The sequence below is a fragment of the Sturnira hondurensis genome, unplaced genomic scaffold, assembly GCF_014824575.4.
Source record: "Sturnira hondurensis isolate 20B ecotype Veracruz unplaced genomic scaffold, ASM1482457v3 Scaffold0004068, whole genome shotgun sequence".
In the NCBI taxonomy this organism is placed as follows: Eukaryota; Metazoa; Chordata; class Mammalia; order Chiroptera; family Phyllostomidae; genus Sturnira; species Sturnira hondurensis.
This window is the reverse complement of record NW_028076699.1, coordinates 5572839-5595302: the sequence shown is the minus strand read 5'-3', so window position 1 is coordinate 5595302 and position 22464 is coordinate 5572839. Positions and strand designations below refer to the sequence as shown.

Sequence of the window (22464 nt, the reverse complement as noted above, 5' to 3'; positions counted from 1 at the left end):
AAACCTGGCCATTTCTCGCAGTTACTCAGTCACATCTTTTCTAAGGCTGCCTCCTTATCCCTAAATGGGGGCAACAGCAACTCTTCTCTCGCAGGGTTGTGGAAAGTACAGAACAGTGCATGTGGTGCCATCAGGATGCGGTCGCAGAAGCCAGAGAACAGTCTGGAGGGGCTTTTACATGAGCCGCTCATTCATTCATTCACTCATGGCCTTGGCAATCGAGGTGTGGCAAATGGTCCTTAGTTTGAGTTATTTCTCCATCTCCCTATCCAGCAGGAGGGAAAGGTAGCTCTGGCCCTGACCACAAGGCCAGAGCAGGTATAAGGGGAGCGCCTTGTTGGGCAGTGGAGGTGCCAAGTACCACCTAAACCCAGCCCTACTGCCTTCAGCTGCTGCCAAACGCCCCTGGCACCAAACACTGTTGCTTCAGCTGCTAGTAGTTAATGCTCCTTGACTTGGAAAAGTTTTCAGCTCCTGGGAGCAACATGGTGAGGGCTCATCACCCTGTCTCCCTGTGACTGGGATCTGCATGCATCCTACCCCCTGCCCAATTTACCTTCCTTTAAGTCTCACCAGGCTGTGAGCCCAGGGCCGACACAGGGGTGAGGAGTGTGGGGAGGGTGGAGAGCTTTTCTGGGAAGGGGCCCAGCGGGGTCCTGGCTGGCTGCCCCATTAGCCACGGCCCAGGACCCCAAGGGTGGGAGAGTGAACAGAAAGGTACTCGCGCCTGGAGCAGTTGCAAAATCTGTCATGAGGAAGAAACTGATCTCAAAGGCACTTGGTGGAAGGGGCCCTCTCCCCGACCCTCATTCAGGTGCTGGGGCCTAAAAGGGGTCCAGTCCCACTGCGGAAGCCTGGGAACTAGAAAGCGTTGCGGACTAGACACCCCGCCTTTCCAGTCTCATGGTTGGTGGGTGGGGTGGGGAGTGGTTCAGCGGCCCCGCCAGGGCCTGGACCAGGAGAGGGGTCGGTCCTGCGGCTCTTGCTTTCCCGGGAAGTGGGGCCCGGCCAAGTCCAACGTGGGGAAGGGGCAGGCGTCCCCCTCCCCGCGCCCGTGGGGACCCTCCGCCCGTGTCCGGAGGAGGCCCGCGTCCAGCAGATGCACGCGGGGAGTGGGGAGGGGTGGCGGGGGAGAGGCGGGGAGGAGGAAACCCACAACAAAACTTGCGTCGCCGAGCGCGCGCGGCTGGACTTGAATGGAAGGAGCCCGCGCCCGCGGAGCGCAGAGGGGACTCGGAGGAGAGCGTTCGGCTGGTGGGGCGCGGCGCAGCGCGGGGACGCAGCAGGTACCGGGCGTGGGCGGCTGGGTGGGCCAAGGGGTCGGGGCCAAGCCGGGCCCCGAGCTCAGACTTCCCGCCGGGTGCGTGCGGACCGCCCGAGTGGGACCGCCGCTTCTCGCATCTCTCCCCTCTAAGCCCTGCACCAGGGTCGGGCGGGGAGCTCTCCCTCGGGGGCGCGACCCCTCCGCGGTCCGTTGGGACCTGGCAGGGCCCTTTCCTCCTCTCCGGCCAGAGGCTGGTCCCAGCCCCCGGGCCCCTCCCGCCGCGCACATCTGGAAAGAATCTGAAGGCGGATGGGCGGGGGAAGGGGGAGGACGCGGGCGGGCAACGGGGAATGCGAGGGGCAGGTGGAACTGGGTGGGGGGCGCGGACCCCGGGACCTAGAGCCCCGGCTATTACCCTGCGTCTTCCCCGTGTCTTTCCACGCCGCTCGTCCCAGCTAGTCCACCCTCGACCTCTGTGCAGACAGAAACCGAGGTCAGTAGAGGGGCAGCAATCTGCCCCAGGACGGCGGACAGGTGAGGGGGAGCCCGCGCGCCCACCTCCGGGACCCTCTCGGGGCTCGGCCCCCCCCCCCCCCCGGCCCAGAACTCTCAGCTGGTGGCCTGGTGTCTGTCTGTCGGTCGGTCGGTCGGTCTGAGGGGCTGCCTCCCGGCCGGGGCAGCTGGACTGGGAGAGGGAACTCGCAGGGCGGGCGGGTAGAGGGGTCGGCGTCCTCCCCCTAACTCGGAGAAAACCCCAGGTCCTAGGTCCCTGAACTGCCAGCCCAGGCTGGGGCGGAACGAGATCGCGGCTTTAGAATACCTGGTGCGCGGTCAGGTGGAAGAGGAGGTGGCGTCAGAGCTGCTGGTGGCCCGTGGAGCTGAGGCTGGGCTGGGCCGGGAGGCAGCGTCCGGAGAGGAGCGAGGACGAGGCGCGCGCTGCGCCGGCGCTCGCTGTCTGGGCGGCTCAGTGGGACGCGCGCCCGGCGCTCGAGTGCGTCTCGGAACCGCAGGGCCCCCGGCCGTCTGAGCGTGGGCCCTGGGACGTGGGCAGCCCAGGAGAGCGAAGCTGTGGTCCACCTGGCTCCAAGGACGCCACTGGTGTGAACTGGGAGAGCCCCTGGTCGATCTTGTCTCGTTCTAGGGCCCCGGGCCCAGTCCACTCTAGCCTAGAGTGCAAGTTAATAAGTGTCAGATTCACATGACTTTTCATAAGAGCTTGTGGGAGCATACTTTGTCCCTTTTATCTAAATTGTGAGTCCAGGGCAACTAATGGAGGCACCGTTCGGCCTGGTAGAGTCACACACAAGAGCTCCGACCATGACTTGCCTGTAGCCCACAGTGGCTCCCTATCCTCGGCACTGCAGCATGGTGGCTGATGCCTTGCAGAGGTGGGCACCATCCTGTTCACCCTTCCTTTAAGGTACCTCCCTCTCCCGTTCACCCCCATTTGCCCCCAGACCTGCCTGGAATCCACCTGGAAAACTCCTACTCAACCTTCAGGAGCAGCTCAAGGCCCTGGGGCAGGAGTCAGAGGCACAAGCTCTAGTCCTGGTCTTGCCTTAATCGGCTAATCTGTAAACAGGGAGTCAGATGAGATAATGTTGTAGATCTTTTCCAACTCTGCCTTTCACGAATTTGTTCCTTTATTCAGCAAATGTTTTCAGAGCCCTGTTGCCATGTGGGCAGGGGCGCTGTGGGAGCCGGGAGGAGCTCCTGAACCCAGCCAAGGGGGCAGGAGCGGAAGACTCACTCTTAGTCTTGGGGTTTCTCCTGGGGTCTAAAAGATGTAGTTGCTTGGGGCCAGTGCGGAGCAGGTGATCAGGAAGTTCTCACTGAATTTGAGTGGAGGAGCAAGGTCGTGCTTGGGGTTAAGGATCTGCCTTCTAACTTGAAGATTTTCCTTCCCCTTCCTTCTTCTTCCTGCCTTAATCCCATACCTCAGCCTGTCAGAGCATCGAGATTTGGAGTGGGAGGGGGGGTGCAGCGGGTCCCAGAGACGTCCTCAGTAGCAGTAACCCGTGTGTGTAGCTCACACTTGCTGGGTGCCAGCCTCAGCCAGGCTTGTTATTTCACTGAATCTTCATGAGGGGCTCCCATCTCCATTGCCCAGACTAGTAAACAGAGGCCCAGAGCAGTGAAGTGACTCCTCCGGGCTCCGGACTGGACCCCACACATTTTTGTCACTGAAGCTCTCCACAGGAAGACATGAGCTCACCGCAGGTTGGGCTGCCCCCCCCCCCCGCCCCAGCCTTTGCTTTCCCAAAGATGTGAGTTGTTCCCCACCAGCGGAACTCCTCACTCTGGGGACTTCCAGAGACAAGGGGTCTCTTCTGTCCTTTATTCTTCCACACACAGCTCCAGCGTGGCAGGGCACAGAGAAGAGGCCTTGGGGGCTTATGTTGCTCAACACTCTTAGAACAACAACAAAAACTGAGACTCAGGGGCCAGTGATGTAGCCAAGGACACACAGAAAACCAAGTGGTGGAGCTGGGGCTGCCCAAGATCCCAAGGCCCTGAGGGTGGCTGGTGGCACTGGGGTCACCACTCTCCAAGGCCTGTCTGATCTTCTCCCCTGAATCCAGCTCCCTCTTCGCTCCTGCAGCCTGGCCCCTCCCTGTCTGCCCAGACTAGGCTCAATAACCGCCACTGGCACCACTGCACAGCCCCTGAAAGCTCCGCACTGTCTGTCCATAAGCCTGCCAGGGCCACGCTCCTCATCTCCCCAAAGGTAAGGGTCACTCTCCTTAACCTGGCTTTCAAGTCCCTTCTTTGCCTGGACCTGTGGTCACTCTCCACTGGCATGACTCCCAGACTCTGACCTCTACCACTTTGGGAGGTTTGTAGGGGTCATAACGTGGGCTCTGTTGCCCCCAGGGCTTTGCACAAGCTGACCCCTTGCTTGTAGTGCCCTTTCCCTGTTGCCTGACACTCATCCTTCATAGCCAGTAAAGTGTCCCTTCTTCTGGAAACCCTTCTCAGCCCAGGCAGGATTAGGCCTCCTCTGAGTTACTATGGACTTTTAGTCTCTTCATCACACCTCTGATGACAGTGGCATTATGATACTCACTTGATACCTAATGTCCAACAGAAATACAGTGTGAGCTCTTGAGTGCTATTTACACCTCATGTCTAATAGAAATGCAGTGTGAGCCACACATGCAAGTCACATATGTCATGTGAAACTTTCTAGAAGCCACAGTAAAGTAAAATGAAGCAGGTAAAATTAATTTTAACAAATTATTTAACTCAATAGATTCAAAAATATTATCATGTAATCAGTACAAAAATAAATGAGCTATTTAATGAGATGATTAATATTAATAAGATATTTTACATTCTTTTTTGTCCTGCGTCTTTGAAACCCATGCACACTACATTTTACACTCACCGCGCCTCTCAGTTTAGACTAGCCACGCTTTACGTGCTCAGCAGCCACGTGTGGCCGCCACATTGAAAAGTGTAGGTGTGGGCTTCTGAAGGGCAGCAGCCGTGCCTGAGCGGTCTGTCTGGGTCCTCGGTGCCCAGCTGTGCTTTGCATTAGCCAGGGCATCAGGCTTAAGACCTGCACTGGGAGCTCAGCCGTGCCATTTAACAGCTGCGTTCCATCGGCTAGTCCTGCTGGGCCTCTGCTCCCTCATCTGTAAAGCGGTGATGATAACATTTTCAATATGGCTCATAACGTTAATATAAATTCAATATTTTTACGGATACAGTTTACAGGTCTTCACAGACGCGAAGCTGAAGGTGAGGGAGGAAAAGTAGCTGGCTCAGTGCGTGCACAGGATGTGTGGGGAGGACCCCTTTGCCTGGCCTTCTGCCCTGATTGATATAGGGCCTGGACCTGTGCCCAGCTCCCCCTCCCACAGTCCTGTTCTGCAGCAGGGTCAGACAGACTAACGCTTGTGCTCCAGGGGCTGGAGGCTGCGGAGCTTGCTGGGGGTTGTGATGTGCCGTGGGAGTGATGGTCTGTGGGTTGGCTGAGGATCTATTGCTCATTTTGTCAGGGGACAGGGCAAGCAGGAGTGCGGTAGGGTGGGCACAGGGCCAGGCTGCAGCTGACTGACCCCTGGAGGCCGGGGCTCTCCGAGCGCTGGGCTCCCTGGTTCTCTGCCAGGCCAGGGCTTGGGGTCCCAAGTCTGCTTAGGCCTTGAGGATAGATAGAGTCCAGCAAGACTGGTGGCCACCTCCCTTTTCCCTCTTCACACCTTGCAAATCTTCTGGGAGGAAGTGGACCTGGGACTGGAACAAAAAGCACAGCAGGATCTAGACAGGCAAGGGTGAGAAGCAGGCAGCAGTGTGGCTGGGGTGTGAGCAAGGACCATGGATCCGGTATTAGTGGTGGGAGGAGCCAACATTTGTTGAGAACTTACTGTGTGCAGTTTGTTCATCCCACTGACTCTCAGTCTTCTGTGAGGATGACCGGGTTACCAGCCCAGGGATGGGGAGGAAGCTGGGTTTGAAGGGCGCCAATACTTGCCCAAAGCCCCGCAGCTGGTAGGAGCCAGGGCTGAGCTCGCAGCCCCAACTGTCTGGCTCCAGAGCCTGCTTAACAGACATCAGTGTCATCATGAAGCTTCCAGTTTACCCAGGCCCCCCGGGCCCACCAGCATGTCAGACCCTTCTAATGGCTCTGCGGGTTGTGGTCCCTGACCTAACGGGAGGGGGACAGGCTCAGACCAGGGTGTGGTGTCCCCAGCCCGCACACTTGCCCTGGGTTTGTATTCACAGCAGTTCTGACGGCGGCACCATATCACTAACAGATGCTAGGTGCTTTGTGGCCATTCCGGTGCGGAGTCGTCACAGAAGCTGTGAGGTCAAACTCTGTAAGATGAGGAAGCTGAGCCTCAGTGAGGTCAGAGCTGCTAAGTGGTGGGTGGGGACAGGGACTGGGGTCTGTGGGCTCCATAGTCAGTGTACCCGAGCTACCGTCTCTCACAACCTATCCCACCCCAGAGAGGGGAATGGCATTCCAGGTAGAAGGAGCAGGGTGTGCAAAGGCCCGGAGGGAGGGACTACTAGATAGACCTGTATACCTGGGCCAGGTGGGTGCAGAAGTGGAAGAGAGGCGGGCCGAGTTTTGGAGACCTGAGAATGGCAAGCTGAAGAGCTGGGACAGCCATGCTGGTCGGGCCCACCAAGGCCTGTGGCGGCTGGAGGAGAGACACGGCCTCCCAGCACTGCCCATCTGGGAGCTCAGCAAAACCCAGGCCGAGCCCTGCACCTCACGGTTCTTCCTGGGCCTCAGCTTACCTTCTGTGAAGTAGGGGTACAAATTCTTCAGGACCAGACCTGGTGAGGGTTGTGGGAGGTTCTTCAGACCTGCTTAAAAATGGCTTCGCTGCACACCATCCCTCCAGAGGGCAGCCCTGATAGGGAGTCACCAGTGGGCTCTGCCTGGTGCCCCGGAGGGCCCCACGAGGCCTTCTGTGGGCCCTAGCCCTGTGCCTACTGTACCTAACAGGTTAGGCTGGAGTGGGTCTGACTCCACCCCTCCTGCAGGCACCATGGCCCAGAGCAGCGCGCTGCTGCTCCTGCTGCTGTTGCCGCCACAGCTGCAGCTCGGACTGGTACTCGCCGTGAGGGCACCTGTGTTTGGCCGAAGTGGCACCCACAGCCTGAGTCCTGAAGAGAACGAATTTGTGGAGGAGGAGCCCGTGCTGGTCCTGAGCCCGGAGGAGCTGGGGCCTGGCCCAGCGGCCATTCACTGCCCCAGAGACTGTGCCTGCTCCCAGGAAGGGGTGGTGGACTGCGGTGGCATCGACCTGCACGAATTCCCAGGGGACCTGCCTGAGAAAACCAACCACCTGTCCCTGCAGGTGAGACCGGCGCTGCGCCAGTGGTCACCGGGGGCTGCCCCCACACGCATGGCTCCTGCCCCAGAACCCCCGTGGTCACAGCTCCCTGCTCGCCCAGAACCCCCAGTGCCCCTGGCCCCACATGCCCAGACTTGGGGTGCTGGGGCAGGTCAGACACGATCTGGCTCCACCCTGGGGTCCCCTCTGTTGTCCGGTCGCAGAGCACCGTGATGTAACCCACTGTTTCCCTGGGAGGAGTCTGGGCTGAGGCCCATGAGGAGCGTCAGGCCCTGTCTGGAAAGGGACATGGACCTGCCCTACGGCTGAATCTCAGACTCCGTGATGCTATTAGAGGCCAGGAAAACGAGGGCAGAGTGGACCCCGGTGGAGTGCTCTGGGGGTTTGCAGGACAGAGTGCACCCTCCAGCTGAGGTATCGGAAGTGGACTTGAGTTTCAGATGGGAGCTCTGAGAGTGCTGGTGTACCCAGTCACCCTCGTGTGGCCCAGGAGCCCTGGAGGCCATTTCCAGAGGCCAGGTCCAGTGAAGGAAAGTGACCTGCCCACGGTCAAGCAGCCCTGGTGGGAGCCCAAGGCCCGGGGAGCCTATGAGGAAAAGAATGAGGTGACAACAGTACCTATTTTTGGCTCACCCACTCACTCCTCCATTCATAAAACATCTCCCGGGTATCAGCTCTCTGTCTCGGTCCTGCGTGGGATGCTGGGCACACAGAGAGGACTCAGACGCCTGCCTCTGAAGCATTCCCAGGTGTGGGGTGGCGGAGACCTAAACAAGTACAGAGGGTGAGAGGTGGAGATAGAGGGGCTGCCTTTGCGACGCGGAGCAACTCCTAATCTAGCTCCCAGTCCAACCCAGGAAGGCTTCTGGAGGAGATGGTACCAGACCTTAAAGCATTCCAAGGGGAGTGAGACATGCAGAGCCCAGAAAGGGAACCGAAAGTGGTTTCTGGCTTGAGCGTGGGGAGGACGGGCTGTCACCAGGTGGGACACGGCAGGAACATGGGGAGCAGGTCTGAAAGGGAGATGACATTCCAAGTTGGAACTTCCTGTGGACACCCACGTGTGGGCTCCTGGAATGCGATCCCCACACGTCTGTGGTGGTCACTGCTCTGCCTCTAGCACCTAGATCCAGGCTTGGCCCGGAGCCAACACCTGAGTCTGTCTCCCAGGCGGGAGAATCCCAAATGGAGGTGCCCAACAGAGGGACTGGCCCCTGAGACTGGGGCCGAGGGTTGGGCCCACGGGTTGGGCCCACGGTTTGGGCCCATCCCCCGTGCCCCTGCCCGCTCACCACCCCTGTCCCCGGCTCCCCAGAACAACCAGCTGGAGAAGATCTACCCGGAGGAGCTCTCCCGGCTGCATCGGCTGGAGACTCTGAACCTTCAGAACAACCGCCTGACTTCCCGAGGTGAGGGGTCGCCCAGGGCCTAGGACTGGGCCTCCAGAGGCGGGGATTGGGTGCCCCCCGAGAGAGCCCCACCCTGCAGTCCCTGGGATGTGGCGAAAAGCAGGTCTGGGCTGGGCTGGCAGAGGGTCCTTGGTGTTGACGGAAAGCCACCCCCAGGTGTCTCTGAGGCTTGGGAGCTGGCACAGGGGAGAGGCTTCAGAGACTTTTGTCACAGACTGTTCAGGTCGCGGAGGCCCTTGGAATCAGGGTTGTAGGGCCCTCACATTCTAAAATGTGTGTTCTTTCCTGATGATGAAAATCATTTTGATTATAATAGAAAATGTGGACATATAGAAAAACAAAATAGAAAATTAAAAAAACCTACTCATAATTCTGCCACTTGGAGTTCATCACTGTTGACATTTTGGTACATTTCTTTCCATTTTTTAAAAGTAGCTTTATTGAGGTGTAATTTGTATACATAAGATTTACCCAATTAATAGGTACAATTTGATGAGTCTTAGTCATTTATAGTTTCACAACCATCATCACAATCCAATCTAGTCTCTTCTCCTTGTGGTTTTTGTCCCTCGCTGAGTTTATAAAGTAGGCATTGTAACTATTGTCAGTGCCTCGTTTCACTCAGCGGCTAGCTCAGCAGCCCTTCGCGTGCTGCTAAAACTCTCCCTGCCCGTCACTTCACACGGCAGCTGCAGGGTATCCCACGGAGGGATGCCGCACGGTGTATGTAACTGTGCCCTCTCGTTAGATAACTGGGTGAGTCCCAGCATCTAAGGGCCGGGGAGCCTGGTTGTCATGGGCCAACCTCAGGACTGGAGAGGGGCCAGCCTGGCCGGGATCCTGGTGATGGCCATCCTGACACTAAAGGGGCCGGAGGGGTGGGCCAGATGGTGGGGAGGCTCAGAGGCTGAAACCCCCGCGCCCTGCCACGGGGCTGGGTTTGATCCTCTGGGGCTGCACCCAGAACTCCTTCCTGGCAGGGAAAATGTCAGACTGGGTCCTCCATCCCTTGGCCTGACCTTACGGGGACCCATTCCTACCTAGGTGTCCCTGAACAGGTGAAGGACTAGTCATCCCTCAGCTGACACTTCCCACCTGCTCCTCTGAGCTGGGGGTCCTGTGAGCAGGAGGCTGGGAAGGCCTGTTGGGACTGGCTGGGAAGACAGCAGAGTCACACCTGCCTCAGGGAGTGCCGTCCCCAGTCCTAGCCAGTGGGGTGAACTTGGGGGTTCTGCGCTGGCTGCTCCCCTGTAGCGTCTCCTTCACCCAGGGCTCTGACCGATGCCTGTCCTTTGAAGGGCTCCCGGAGGAGGCGTTTGAGCATTTGACCAACCTCAATTACCTGTACCTGGCCAATAACAAGGTGAGGGCCCGTGGCAGGGAAGGAGTGCTGACCACGCTCCCTGGTGTCAGAGGCAAGTTCAGGGAGCTTCCAGGGCCTCTTCTGGGCTGGCCACTGGGTCCTCGTTGCTGCTCAGACACGGCCCAGACCCCACACCTTAATCTGGGGCATCTGAGCGCTCAGTTAACGAAGACAGAGCCCCAGGCTTTCAAGAGTGTAGGGGAAGTGAAAGCTCATCTCCACAGGGCAGGGGCACTTACGGGGCTTTGTGGAGGAGACAGCATTTAAAGGACCACGAAGGGACGCAGGAGTTCAGACAGGAGTTTGAAGGCAGAGGACACTGCAGTAGAAGGGACATCATGAGAAAAGGCACAAAGACGCTCAACCTCAGAATATCTGCAATCCCCAGAGCTCTGTCCTGGCCCCTGCTCTCTGAACTGTCTCCACAACGGCCTCATCCGTGGCAGCCTCCAGACCCTTCCTCACCTCCCACCTGAGACTCAGAGATCCTTCTGCCTCCTGGCCACCTCCCCTAGATGTCTAACGGAAGTGGGACTGCTTTCTGGTCACAGCCCCCAGCGCTGCTGCTGCTCTCCACCTCTGTGGAGGGGGTCTCCAACCACCCACCATACATACCGCTGGCCCGAGTGCAAAGAAAGCCCCAGTGCTTCTCACCAAGCCCCACCCCCACCCCCATTCCACTCTCCTGCAACCGGGCAACCCCACCTCCTCGTTTCTGCCCCTTCTCCTCCTCGGAGCAGCCAGAGTGACCTTCAAACATCATTGCCCGCTTCTCCCCTACACCTTCCCTCCCGGCTTAAAACCCTCCAGTGCCTTCGCCTTCCTTCCGGAATGAAGACACACTTCCCCCTGCTTCTTTTAACTCAGGGTCCCACCCACTCTCTCCTGCCCCTCCCCTGCCCTCCCCCCCCCCCCCATGCTGGGTCTGCTGTCTTGGATGCTCTCCTCTCAGATGGCATGTACGGTGCCGTCATGCCTTAAATGTCTGTCACCTGTTCCCTGAGCACCCACCCCACCCAGTCGTTCTGTCTGAAGCCTGTTTGAATTCCCTGCATAGCAATGATCATTATCAGATACTTTTATTCCTTGTTTATTATCTTCTCCACTAGGACATAAGCTTGGGTGGGGGGCGGGGGGTGGGGGGCAGGCAGAGGACTTCTCTGTCTTGTTGTCCAGGCCATGCCCAGCGAGCTCCTGGACCTGTGCCTGGAATGTTGTAGACGCTGGCTCTGCTGCTGAATGAATGAGGGGTGGTCACTGTGGGCTGCGTCTGGGAAAGCGGGATGCTCACTGCAGCTGGACAGAAAGCCAGGGTTGGGGGCCAGGGAGGGGAGAGAACAAGGAGGACAGGCAGGGCAGAGGACAGGCCTGGTGGGCTTTGAATGCCAAGCACAGGGTGTGGGGGGCTGTGGACGTTCTAGTTTGTGTTGTCAGTGGAAGAGGACAGCAGGCCAGATGGCTGTGCTTGCTGGGAGGGGACAAGTGAAGGGCCCAGATAAGCAGCAGGCAGTGGGACCCAGAGCTGATCTCCCTCCATTGGTCTTTCTGCCCCGACTCTTTCCTTTCCAGTTGACCTTGGCACCCCGATTCCTGCCAAACACCCTGATCAGTGTGGATTTCGCTGCCAACTATCTCACCAAGATCTATGGACTCACCTTTGGCCAGAAGCCAAACCTGAGGTCAGAGGTCAGAGGCGGGGCCTGGGCTCAGGCTGGGGAAGGGGAGGAGCTGAGCAGAGGCTGCTCCCATGATGAGGCAGAGAGGATGCAGACAGGCCCTGGAGGAGGGCCATGCTGTGCAGTGTGGTCATGAGACCCCCTGCTCAGGGCTGTGGTGGGAGACGCCCAGGGGCTGGGGGGAGGGGGCACAGGTTCCAAAGGCTGAGACCTAAAGGGTGAGGAAGAATCGGTCCAGGAGGCAAGGACAGAGGGTGATATCAATGAAATTATGGGAGCTGGGTGAGGTTGCTTCCCTCCTTCCTCAGCCCCTGGGGAGAAGCATCTTCCAGCAGGCAGAGCTGTGCATCCCGTCCATCCCTTGCTGATAGCTTCTTTGGGAGGAGTGAACAGAGCACAGTGGTGCCGGAAGGGCTGGCCCCTCCTGGTGCCAATTCTGTACCCGAATCTGTCACCTCACTGGATTCCCTCCATCCCCCTGAGGAGCAAGAGTCACTATGCATGCTCCTATCCCACAGATGAGAAGGCTGAGGCCCAAGAGAGGCACACAGCAAGAATGAGCTCTACCTTCTATGTGTTTCTTTGCTTCCTGGTCTTCTGGCCCTCTAGTGTATTAGCTCCATGAGAGCAGGGACTCACTGGTGTGTCCATGCTATATCTTCACAGTCTAGAACATTCCTGGCATGTAGGGGCACTCACTGTGTACTTGCTGAGTGGATGAGGCTTCACTTACCCTGAGCCAGTTCCTGTGCTGGGCATCAGGGACACTTCCCATGTTCAGGAAGTCCCACAGAACTTAGAGCCAGCCGTGTGGGGTTGACAATCCGGGAATGACTGAGAACCCTGAAGCGTATGGAGAAGCATGGTGGTCCCCTCAGCTGTATAGGGGGCATGACATTAGGTAGGGTCTGAGGTTCCTTAGAGGAGGGGGGGATGCCCGAGGCCCTAGGCCCAACCTGAGCAAGGTTTGGAGGCTGCAGGGGAGCGTGCACGGGGCCGGGTCCTGGGGTCCCGGGGTCCCAGGTGAGTGAGGCCTTGTGCCGTACCCCCAGGTCAGTGTACCTGCACAACAACAAGCTGGCGGACGCTGGGCTGCCAGACAACATGTTCAATGGTTCCAGCAACGTTGAGATCCTTATTCTGTCCAGCAACTTCCTACGCCATGTGCCCAAGCACCTGCCACGTGCCCTCTACAAGCTGCACCTCAAGGTAGGAGGGAGAGGGCAGATGGGGCACCCCCGGAGCAGGGACCCGTAGCAGGGCAAGAGCCCAGGCCCACAAGCACACAGTGGCAAGACTGTGAGGCCTTGGCACAGCATCTACGACAGAGAAGCAGGCGGAAGCCCGGCCTCCGGGTTTTCAGCCCCACACTCAGAGTTCTCCAGGCCTGGGCCCGCACCTCATGGCTTCCTCAGACCCCTCTCCGCACACCCTCTGGCTCTGCCTTTGCCCCTCGGCTGTCTCTCATGCTCCCCTCCCCACTGTCCCCTCACCCCCACCAGAACAATAAGCTGGAGAAGATCCCACCAGGGGCCTTCAGCGAGCTGAGCAACCTGCGGGAGCTGTACCTGCAGAACAACTACCTGACTGATGAGGGCCTGGACAACGAGACCTTCTGGTAAGCCCCTGCCTGGGCCCCCAGGAGGACCAGGCACCCGGGAAGCTCCACCTAGCCAGGCCCTCTCACACTCATTTCTCACCCAGCTGCCCTGGCCAGTTTCACCAGAGAAGGAACCCTGAGGCTTGTGCCTCTGCTGACATTTCTGCCCCTGAGAACAAGTGATGTGTATGGGTAAGGCCTGCCAAAATTCCAGTGAGGCAGGGAAGCATTTGCAGATGCTGGTTTCACAAAATAGAAACTCAAACATGTTTGTTGAAGGCAAATATAAATATATTTTTATTTTTTAGGGCCCAGAATAGCCAAAAAAGCCCTTAAACAATTGTTCTTCAAATAAACCCCTATGTGTAGGAACCATGCTAGAACCTTCCTGTGTCAATGTCACTGAATAATCAATCCAATGAGAGGCTTGGAGAGGTTTGAGGTTCCCCAGTGAGCAAGCAGCAGAGCTGAGATGAATGACAGGCAGTTTCCCTGCCACCTTGCTCGGGAACATGGCGGAAACAAGAGTGGGCCCCTGCTATGTGGGCTCCTGCCAACTGTCCTAATCGCCCTCGCCCCAGGAAGCTCTCCAGCCTGGAGTACTTGGATCTGTCCAGCAACAACCTGTCACGGGTCCCAGCGGGGCTGCCACGCAGCCTGGTGCTGCTGCACCTGGAGAAGAACGCCATACGGAGTGTGGACGCAGATGTGCTGACTCCCATCCGCAGCCTCGAGTACCTGCTTCTGCACAGCAACCAGCTGCGTGCGCACGGCATCCACCCACGGGCCTTCCAGGGCCTCAAGCGGCTGCACACCGTGCACCTGTACAACAATGCGCTGGAGCGCGTGCCCAGCAGTCTGCCCCGCCGCGTGCGCACCCTCATGATTCTGCATAACCAGATCACCGGTATCGGCCGTGACGACTTCGCCACCACTTACTTCCTGGAGGAGCTGAACCTCAGCTACAACCGCATCACCAGTCCGCAGGTGCACCGCGATGCCTTCCGCAAGCTGCGCCTGCTGCGCTCGCTGGATTTGTCCGGCAACCGGCTGCACACACTGCCGCCAGGACTTCCCCGCAACGTGCATGTGCTGAAGGTCAAGCGCAATGAGCTGGCGGCTCTGGCACGCGGGGCGTTGGGTGGCATGGCCCAGCTGCGTGAGCTCTACCTCACCAGCAACCGGCTGCGCAGCCGGGCCCTAGGCCCCAGTGCCTGGGCTGACCTCGCCAGTCTGCAGGTAAAGGGGAGGACAGGGGGCGGAGCCATGAGGGAGGTACCTCTTGGGGAGGCCAGTCCTTATAAAGTAATGGGGCTGGGTCATTCAGAGTAGGGCTGGCATGCCTGGTGAGGAGTGAAGGGTAGAGTGCCCCTGGTATGGCCAGGCAGAGGTCACTACCTGCAGGTATAGGCTTGAGGAGGGCCCTGGGGGAAAGGAGAGGTCATGGCTACAGGCAGAAGCCCATGGTTCAGGAGGACAGGGAGCAGGGACAATTCAGGTGACAGGAGAGTCAAACTGCCCATCCACAGGCACAGGAATATGTGCTCAGGGAAGGCTGGGTCCTCAGGAGGGCGTGGCAGCAAGGCCCCTGAGGTGGTCTGCAAAGGGCTGGGGCAGTCTTGCTTGAGGTGACCCGGGCAGTGGGTGTGGCCGTTGTGGCCATGGTCAGAGGCAGGCAGGGTGCCCGCTACCACCTCCTTGGAGGTCTTCTCTCACCACATAGCACCTTCCTCTGCATTGCTTTTCTTCATAAGCCTCATCCCTCCTCCCTGGCATCAGGTCATCTCTTTGCTTGTTTGGGGCCAGCGCTTTCCTCTAGAATAAGGAAGGGCAGGTACTTTAGTCTGTTGTGTTCACAGCTGGACCCTGGCCTGGTAGGCTCACAGTCCCTGCCTGTGGTGGGAGCTGCTAGGATGGGGCTATCTGGGGTTGGGGGGCAGGGAGGTGAGGCACAGCTCTGAGGGTGGAGCAGGGTGGGCATCAGGGAGGCAGCTGGCCCTGCAGGAGCAGCATTAGATGGGGTCTCTCCTCACCCAGCCCACCCTGCTAAGTGTCAGACACCAGGATCCAGCCACCTGTGCCAATTAACCCCTCTTAGGTGTACCCCAGGACCCCCATTCTCAAGGGGCCAAACCCCATCGTCCTCTCCTTCACCTGCTCCTCCTGCTTCATTTCTAACTCACTGAAGGGGGCGACATCCCCCCCAGTGCCCACGGGAAACCTGGGAGCTGCCTTGGCATCCCGTTGGCACCGTCTGCCTTGCAGTCCCCCTTGTTCCACCTGCCAGTCCTACCATCGCATCCCGATCTGTCCTCTTCTCTCCACCGCTGCTGCCCAGGCCCCGAGCCAGCCCACCCCCGTTTCCCGCCTGGACCCAACCTTCCTAGGAACCCTCTACTCCTGTTCTCCATAAGCAATCAGAGGGTATCTTGAAAAATACATGCTCAGCTTACGCTCTGCCCAGAACCTGTCCGTGGTTCTCCATTGCCCTTAGAACCCAGGTCAGCATCCTTGCCACAGCCTTCATGGCCCAGGCTGCCCCGGTTCCCAGCTGAGTTTATTTTCCCAGGCACACCAGGCTTTGCTCTTACTGGCCCCTCTGCTGGAAGCAAGCACCATTTCCTCCCTGGTGCTACTTACTCCCTCATCCATTCCCCAAGTCTGTATGGAGACCCCAGCTTGTGCAGGCAGTTCTAGAACTGAGGACCCAGCTGGGAGCAAGGCAGTGGGGAGCTCACTACCATCCTGGAGACTGTAATATACCTGGACTCAGGTGTCCCCTCCTCTGGAAGGCACTGATGATGGGCAGGTTAAATACCTCCCTGGGCCTGGATGAGTTCAGTAAGGGAATGGGAGTCTGTTGGAGGCAGATTCTTCCTCCCGCTGTTGGCTCTTCCTACACGCAGCAGCTGTTCCCACCTCTGTCGGTGCCCCTGACTGGAGGCTGTGTCAGGCTCCTCCCCCAGGCTCCCTGGTGGTGGCCCCATTCCACCGGCTGTCATTGTTAGATTCTGTGTCCATCTGCCAGCCTGGCTTCCTGAGTGGGGAGGCAGTGTCTCAGCAGATTCCCTGTCCCCAGCACCTGTGGGCACGGAGGATGTATGGAATGAATGGGGGAGTGCTGTAGCCGGGTGAGGGGACAGGCGGGGAGCAGGGAGCCCTGTGTGTAGGGGAGGTGACAGGAAGGCTCCCTATGGTGGGTGAAGCTTGTGCTCCCCTTGAATGTTGAATCTGGATTCAGGGGCCCCAGCCTGCTGGGGCGAGGGTGGCGGTTTAGAGGTGATGGAGCCCCACCCGGCGCTGCACAGGTCTATTGGCGGAGTGCACTGACAGCTGAGGGATAGTGCGCTGGGCCATGCACGTCCACTTCTCCTGCCTACTGCTTGTTCCTTGTGCTCCCTGGGAGAATGCCCCATTTTCCAGGTTTGCCACTTCCTGGACTGTGGGCATGTGGTGACTCCGAGACTGACCAGCCTGGGGTCACTGTCAGCCTTGCACTCTTGCTCCTGACCCCTGCACATGTGGCCCCTGAGGTCCACAAATAAGCAGCCCCACCCATGTGGCCCCCAGTCCCACCCTCCTCTGGGATCTACAGGGCAAGAGTCAAAGACTGGAGGACTCCTGGCCCCTGCCCTCTGGGTTCTTTAGTCTGGTGGGGGTGACATGTGTGTTGAGGAGGAAGGATGTGATGTCCAAGCATCCTGCCCGTGAATCCATGTGGGAAGGCAGGAGGCACTGGGCAGAACCAGGGTTTGGGGTCAGGTGCACTGGGTTCCAGCCTTGTCCAGGCCGTGTGGCCTTGGACAGATCTCTTAACCTCCTTGAGCCTCTGTTTCCCCTTCTCAAAATGTGGTAGTTATAGATCCCTCCTCACGGAGTTTTGGTGAGGTTTAGACATGTTTGGGGGCGAGTGAGGGGCCTTTGCAAGTCGTTAAGTGCTTTTACTTTCGTGGTCACCCTGCAGCTGCTGGACATCGCCGGGAACCAGCTGACGGAGATCCCAGAGGGGCTTCCCGAGTCGCTCGAGCACCTGTACCTGCAGAACAACAAGATCAGCACTGTGCCCGCCAACGCCTTTGACTCCACGCCCAACCTCAAGGGGATCTTTCTCAGGTGGGAGGTCCCCTGTCGCCCTGCTGATGCCCCGCTTGGGCCTGCCCTGGCTCTGGCGGGATAGTCAAGGCACATGGGAACAGCTCGCGGGTAGAGGTCAGTGTTCAAAGCCAAGTGGTGCACGTGGGCACTATTGATGTTACTATGGCTAGAAGGGGTCCCGGAGAGCATCGTCCCAATTTACAGCTGGAAAAACTGAGGCCCAGAGAGCATAGGTGATGCTGTGTCCACAGCTGGCTAGGCTATGCCTGGGCCTCAGATCCAGGGCAGCAGATGTTGGTGTTCTCACTGGACTCTAGGGTTTAGAAGGACTCAGGGGACTCAGCTCCCCGTGGACATGAGGAGCTTCCATACAGCAGAACCAGGGTAGTTCTTTCTAACATCCCCACCTCCCACTCCCTCAAATCAGAGAGAAGGAGCCATATCAGAGAAAGGCAGAATGTATACTCCCAGGGGCTTTGTGGCCCAGGAGGGCCCCGGCTGGGCGACACTGGGGTGGAGTGTGACCTGTGCTTTGGTTCCTGCAGGGGACTGCTCAGAGAGTTGAGGGGCTTGGGATCGAGCCCGGCCTCTGCCATGCCACAGCCTGGGTTTCCTGGCGCAGCATGGCTCCGGCCTTGCAGGTGCACCCCAGGGTCACCCCAGGCAGGCAGCCCAGAGGCTCAGGCCCTGAGTGTTAATTCCAGAGGACAGGCGAGAGGTTCCCATGTCTGCCACCCCCAGGTCTCAGTGAGAGCTCATGCCGTGGGTAGCCCTGCCCTCACTCCGTGGGTCAGTGGCCCGGGGTCAGCTCTGGCCCCTGCAAGCAGTAGCCACACTGGACAGCTGGGACTTCCCTTGATGTCGGTGCCTTCCAGCCCCCTGCCTTTTGTGCTTGCTGCACCATCCTCCTGCAGGGCCCTCCCCTTTCCTTCTGGGTGGGTCAGTGTCGGGGTGGGGTTCTCAGCACTGACCCCACGTGGGTGGCTGTACAGGTTTAACAAGCTGGCTGTGGGCTCTGTGGTGGAAAGTGCCTTCCGGAGGCTGAAGCACCTGCAGGTGTTGGACATAGAAGGCAACTTTGAGTTTGGTGACGTTTCCAAGGACCGAGGCCGGTTGGAGAAGGAAGAAGAAGAGGATGAGGAGGACGAGGAGGAAGAGGAAGAGGAAAGGCGATAGTGACCAGGTGAACCGAATCTGACATAAGTGGGTGGTTTTTGCTAGTTTCCTGTCCCTGACTCAGTCTAGGTCTTTCTGCCCGTGCTCCACCCTCTGTCCCCTGCTCACTGTTCATTTTGTAAACCAGTACAAGCATTTGGTGTGCGCCAGGCCCTGGGCGGGAGGCTGGGATGATGGCAAGCTCATGGAAAGCTGGCATGTGCCCGGGCATTCCCTGCAGGGTGGTGATGCCCTGAAATCCCCACAGGGAGTGGACATGGGAGCCCAGGCGGAGGCTACTGCTGTCATCCAAGCCAGAGGTTGCGGGGCAGGAGGTGAGGGTGCAGACAAGTAGATGGGCCTGAAGGGACTGGGGGGGACAGGCTTGAGTAGTCCCTCTGGACACGGGAGTGAGGGAGAGGCTAGGCCCAGGTTCAAGCTTGGAATTCAGGGTGGAAGAGCAGAAGAACAGGCTTGTTTAGGGAAACGTTGAGTTTGAAGGGCCCAAAAGGCACTGGAGGAGGTGCCCAGGGAAGGGTTGGATGTCTGGGTCTGGGGATCAGGAGGGAGGCCTGGGCTGAAGGTGGGGACCCAGGCATCATCAGCCTGAAACGGTTGCTGAGGCTGCAAGAGGCCGGAGAGCTCACCCGGGGAGAGCCAGTGGGCGGCCGAGGGAGCAGCTGAGATGGAGCAGCTAGGGAAGGAGGCAGGAAAGCCACAGACAGCCCAGGTCAGAGGGTGTTCACACATACATGTGGCACAAGCCCCCACATGTACACCCAGTGATCAGCATACACGCACCCATGCTCATGCACACACATCAAAACATGCGCCCACACCCACAAAGCACACATTTGTGGAACACACACTGCACATGTGCATGCATATTTGTGTACATGCACACCCCACACGGGCTCGTGTGTGTACATGTGTGCACACATGTTGAGTGCACAGGTGCCATGCATGCATTCACAGTGGAGAGAGTCAGCTGTGTCGGTGCCCCTGAGAGGCGGGTGAGCTGAGTGCCACCAAGGGCGTGCTGCGTTCATCCACAGCGTGGTCACCACGGCCCTGTGGGGAGCAGCCTTGGGGACAATGAGGTGGAGTTAAAGGCTAGAGAGGAGCAGATCCAGAGAGCACAGACAACTCTGTCCAGAAGTTTGGCCATGAAGAGATGAGGGCGTTAGTGGGGAGGGGTGAGAAGTCCAGGCAGGGCTCAGTTCACATAGGGCCGTTTCTAAGGAACGGCGCTGGTTGGAGTGCTGATGGGACGGCCATGTGGAGGGAGCAGTTAAAGACATAAGAGTGAGAAGCGGAGTACAGTGGTGAGCCCGTGGAGGTAGTAGGAGGGACTGGCTTTGGTCGAGGGTCAGTACTCCCTCTGTGGTGGCAGGAGGGACAGAGGACCGAGCAGCGGCAGTCACAGGTTAGTGGCTTGGTGGCTGGACATCAAGTCATGTCAGCCAGCTACCTTCGGTCTGCTGTTTTCTCCCTGCAGCACAAGGTGCTCAGCGGTGTGGCTGGGGGTGAAGGTGGATAATTGGGTCCCCCACAGCTGGGGTTTTGGCTGGGTGTGTGGGACAGAAGGGCGAGGGACGAGGAAACTGAGTGTACTGGCAAGAGACGGCTGCAGTGGTGGATCCTGGGGGTTAGGCTGCGAGGGGAAGGGGTGCAGATAGGAGGGGCTGGTAGGCAGGGTTGCTGGGGGGCCATGTTGGAGAGGGCCACGGGAGATGTCGGTGAGCGGCCAGGTGGAGAGGTTGGGTTAGAGGGATAGCAGGAAGCTGGGGGTCACAGGGTCAGAGTGTGGTTATGGGAGGCACGGGGCCACTCTTAAGAACTTGGCCTGGAGTAGGGCCTGGGGCAGAGGGGAGTCCCAGGGGGTGAGAGGGTGAGGACCCCATAGATGGATGACAGAGGTGGGGGGAAGGGTGTGCCTAGGGGCAGTGTGAGTGTGGAGGGCAGGCCCAGGGCAGCTCCGGGAAGTCAACTTCCTTTACTTCAGGTGTCTGGGCTGTGAAGGTGGACCCCCTCTCCAGGCATCTTCTTCAGGCAGAGCCAGGGGTCAGCAGCAGGGGTGACTGGCCATTCAGTGTGGATGCTGTGGGCCTCACAAGGGGGCCTGTGGAGTCCTGGGGTGGAGAGGATCTGCCCCTCTGGGGGACATTGGCCACGGTCAGGTCAGTTGAATGGAGTCCCGGGTGAGGTCCCAAGAGTGTCCAGAGGGACCCAAAGGTGCTCCAGTCCACCCTGGGCCTGGCCACACCAACATGAGCACCTCCCAGGGGTGCCCACTGGCTCTGGGCACCCAGGAGCAGCCTCCCTTCTGCCCGAAGTCACTGGGCCCTCCCAGAGCAGCGCCATGTGGGCTCCCTGGCTCTGATCCACCTCCCCCAGGCAGGCTGTGGCTGGCGGGTCTGCTTTGGCCTCCCTGACGCTCCCACGTGTTCTACAGGATGATGGCCATCTGGACCCTCTCTGCGGTGCGGGGCCCTGCCCTGTGAGTGCCGACTCTGCCACTCTCCAGACACGCCAGCACTGATCCCACCTACCCCCAATGCAAGCTTAACACACAGTCTCTCATTCCCACCCCTTCCTACAGTTCATGCCACAGCCAGGCACACACACACACCACGACACACCACGACACACCCACATACAGCCAGCTGCCCGTTGTCCTCCACAGGGTCCCACTGTCCACTGCATACCCAGTGCCACCATTATTGTGTCTGAATCGTGCAGACTCAGGGAAGGGTCTCGCACTCACCCTGGCATCCACCTCCTTACACACACGCGCACGTGCACACACACGAGTCACGTGCAAACAGCCCTCCTCGGCCTATGCCACCAACAGCTCTTGCCCCAGCCAGAAATGGCCAGAACAGCTTGCTGTCTGCCTGTCCATCTGTCCGTCCATCCTCTGGAGAAGACACAGAGTGATCTCCGAGCTCTCTGCGGCCAGGTGCCTGCTGCCCTTTGGAACTCACAAAAGCTGGCTTTTGTTCCTTTTCCCTCCCTCTGGGGTTAGGAACGCTCAGGACTGCTGCCCTGGCCCCCTCGCCCTGGCCCCCAGGTGCTGGGGGAGTCACTCTCTGCCATGCCCTGGCTGGCCACAGGCATGTTCTGGGCAGGCAAGGCCACAGGGAAATTATCCTGGGACTGCCGGGGGCCATGGTGGGAGGGAGATGGAGGTGTGGCGCTGGGCTGGAGGAGGAGGGAGGGCCTGGCCCCACCGCCTATGAGACACCATTTTTATTCTTTGGGCCTGCAGGGAGTTCTGGGTGCCTTTGTTTTTTGTTTTTTGGTTTTTTTTTTAAGAAAAAAATGATAAAAACCTCAAAGCTGATTTTTGTTGTTATAGAAAAACTAATATAAAAGCATTAGCCCTGTCCGGCAGCCTGTGGCCGTGTCTGTGTGTGCTTCCTGCCAGGCGCCCCTGTCCAGACTGGCAGGGGTCAGGGGCAAGTTCAGTTCCTGGGGCCTACAAAGTAGTCCCATAGGCAGAGGTCCAGGGACACGGTGCAGTCCCAGGTAAGGCAGCCCTTCGGCATGGTGGGGGTCAATGGGTCGGGCGGGATCGCCACACCGGGCCTGGGAGCTCGCTGTGGACTCCTAGAGGCTGAGCATCCAAGCGAAGGACCTGCTGGCTCTGGGCTGCTCAAGGTTCACCTGGAAGGCTGCCTGTGCACTGAGTGGGCATTGCTGGTGGGGTCTGTCCTGTGGAGGATGGCCGAGGTGGGAAGCGGACCCGAAGCAGGCCTGGGAACTGGAGTAGAGCTTTGGGAAGAGGTGCAGACATGACCAGTGTGCTCACCAACAGGGCCAGAGCTGGGACGGGGGTATGGTGGGGTATAGCATCCTGCTCAGAGCAAAGAAGAGCCTCCAACAGGCAGAACCGCCCCTGGATGAGATGCCTGGGCAGCAGCAACCTACCACTTGAGGTGTGCACATGCTCCTGCTGAGCCTAGGGGTGGGGCAGACTCCCCTGCTCGAAGGGCCTAGAGCTGTGATGTAGGGAAGGGGTGGGGAAGCCCTCACGTGATGGTGGGAGTGACTGTAGCTTGACATCTGACCTTTCTTAGCTGCCCG

General features: G+C 58.9%; 1 protein-coding gene across 3 annotated transcripts; it reads left to right on the top strand.

The window, feature by feature from the left end:
- Positions 1–983: 983 nt before the first annotated feature.
- On the top strand, positions 984–21774 carry PODN (podocan). Of its 3 annotated transcripts, XM_037043247.1 has the most exons (12): positions 1196–1286; positions 3867–3992; positions 6764–7080; positions 8393–8486; positions 9785–9849; positions 11419–11528; positions 12578–12734; positions 13028–13143; positions 13707–14364; positions 17090–17238; positions 18213–18423; positions 20831–21774. In XM_037043247.1, exons 3-11 carry the CDS (start codon positions 6769–6771, stop codon positions 18394–18396), a joined length of 1845 nt encoding a protein of 614 aa, XP_036899142.1. In that variant the 5' UTR covers positions 1196–1286; positions 3867–3992; positions 6764–6768; the 3' UTR covers positions 18397–18423; positions 20831–21774. The 3 variants fall into 3 exon arrangements, with proteins under 3 accessions (XP_036899141.1, XP_036899140.1, XP_036899142.1); XM_037043246.1 differs by lacking the exon at positions 3867–3992 and having other exon boundaries at positions 984–1286; positions 18213–18403; XM_037043245.1 differs by lacking the exon at positions 3867–3992 and having other exon boundaries at positions 984–1286.
- Positions 21775–22464: the final 690 nt, after the last annotated feature.

Excerpts from the sequence above, each read along its gene's own strand:
- PODN (XM_037043246.1), top strand. The coding sequence starts at position 1,100 with ATGCACGCGGGGAGTGGGGAGGGGTGGCGGGGGAGAGGCGGGGAGGAG. Across the intron at positions 13,144-13,706 it reads CTGGACAACGAGACCTTCTG|GAAGCTCTCCAGCCTGGAGT; the intron begins GTAAGCCCCTGC and ends CCCTCGCCCCAG. Across the intron at positions 17,239-18,212 it reads CTCAAGGGGATCTTTCTCAG|GTTTAACAAGCTGGCTGTGG; the intron begins GTGGGAGGTCCC and ends GTGGCTGTACAG.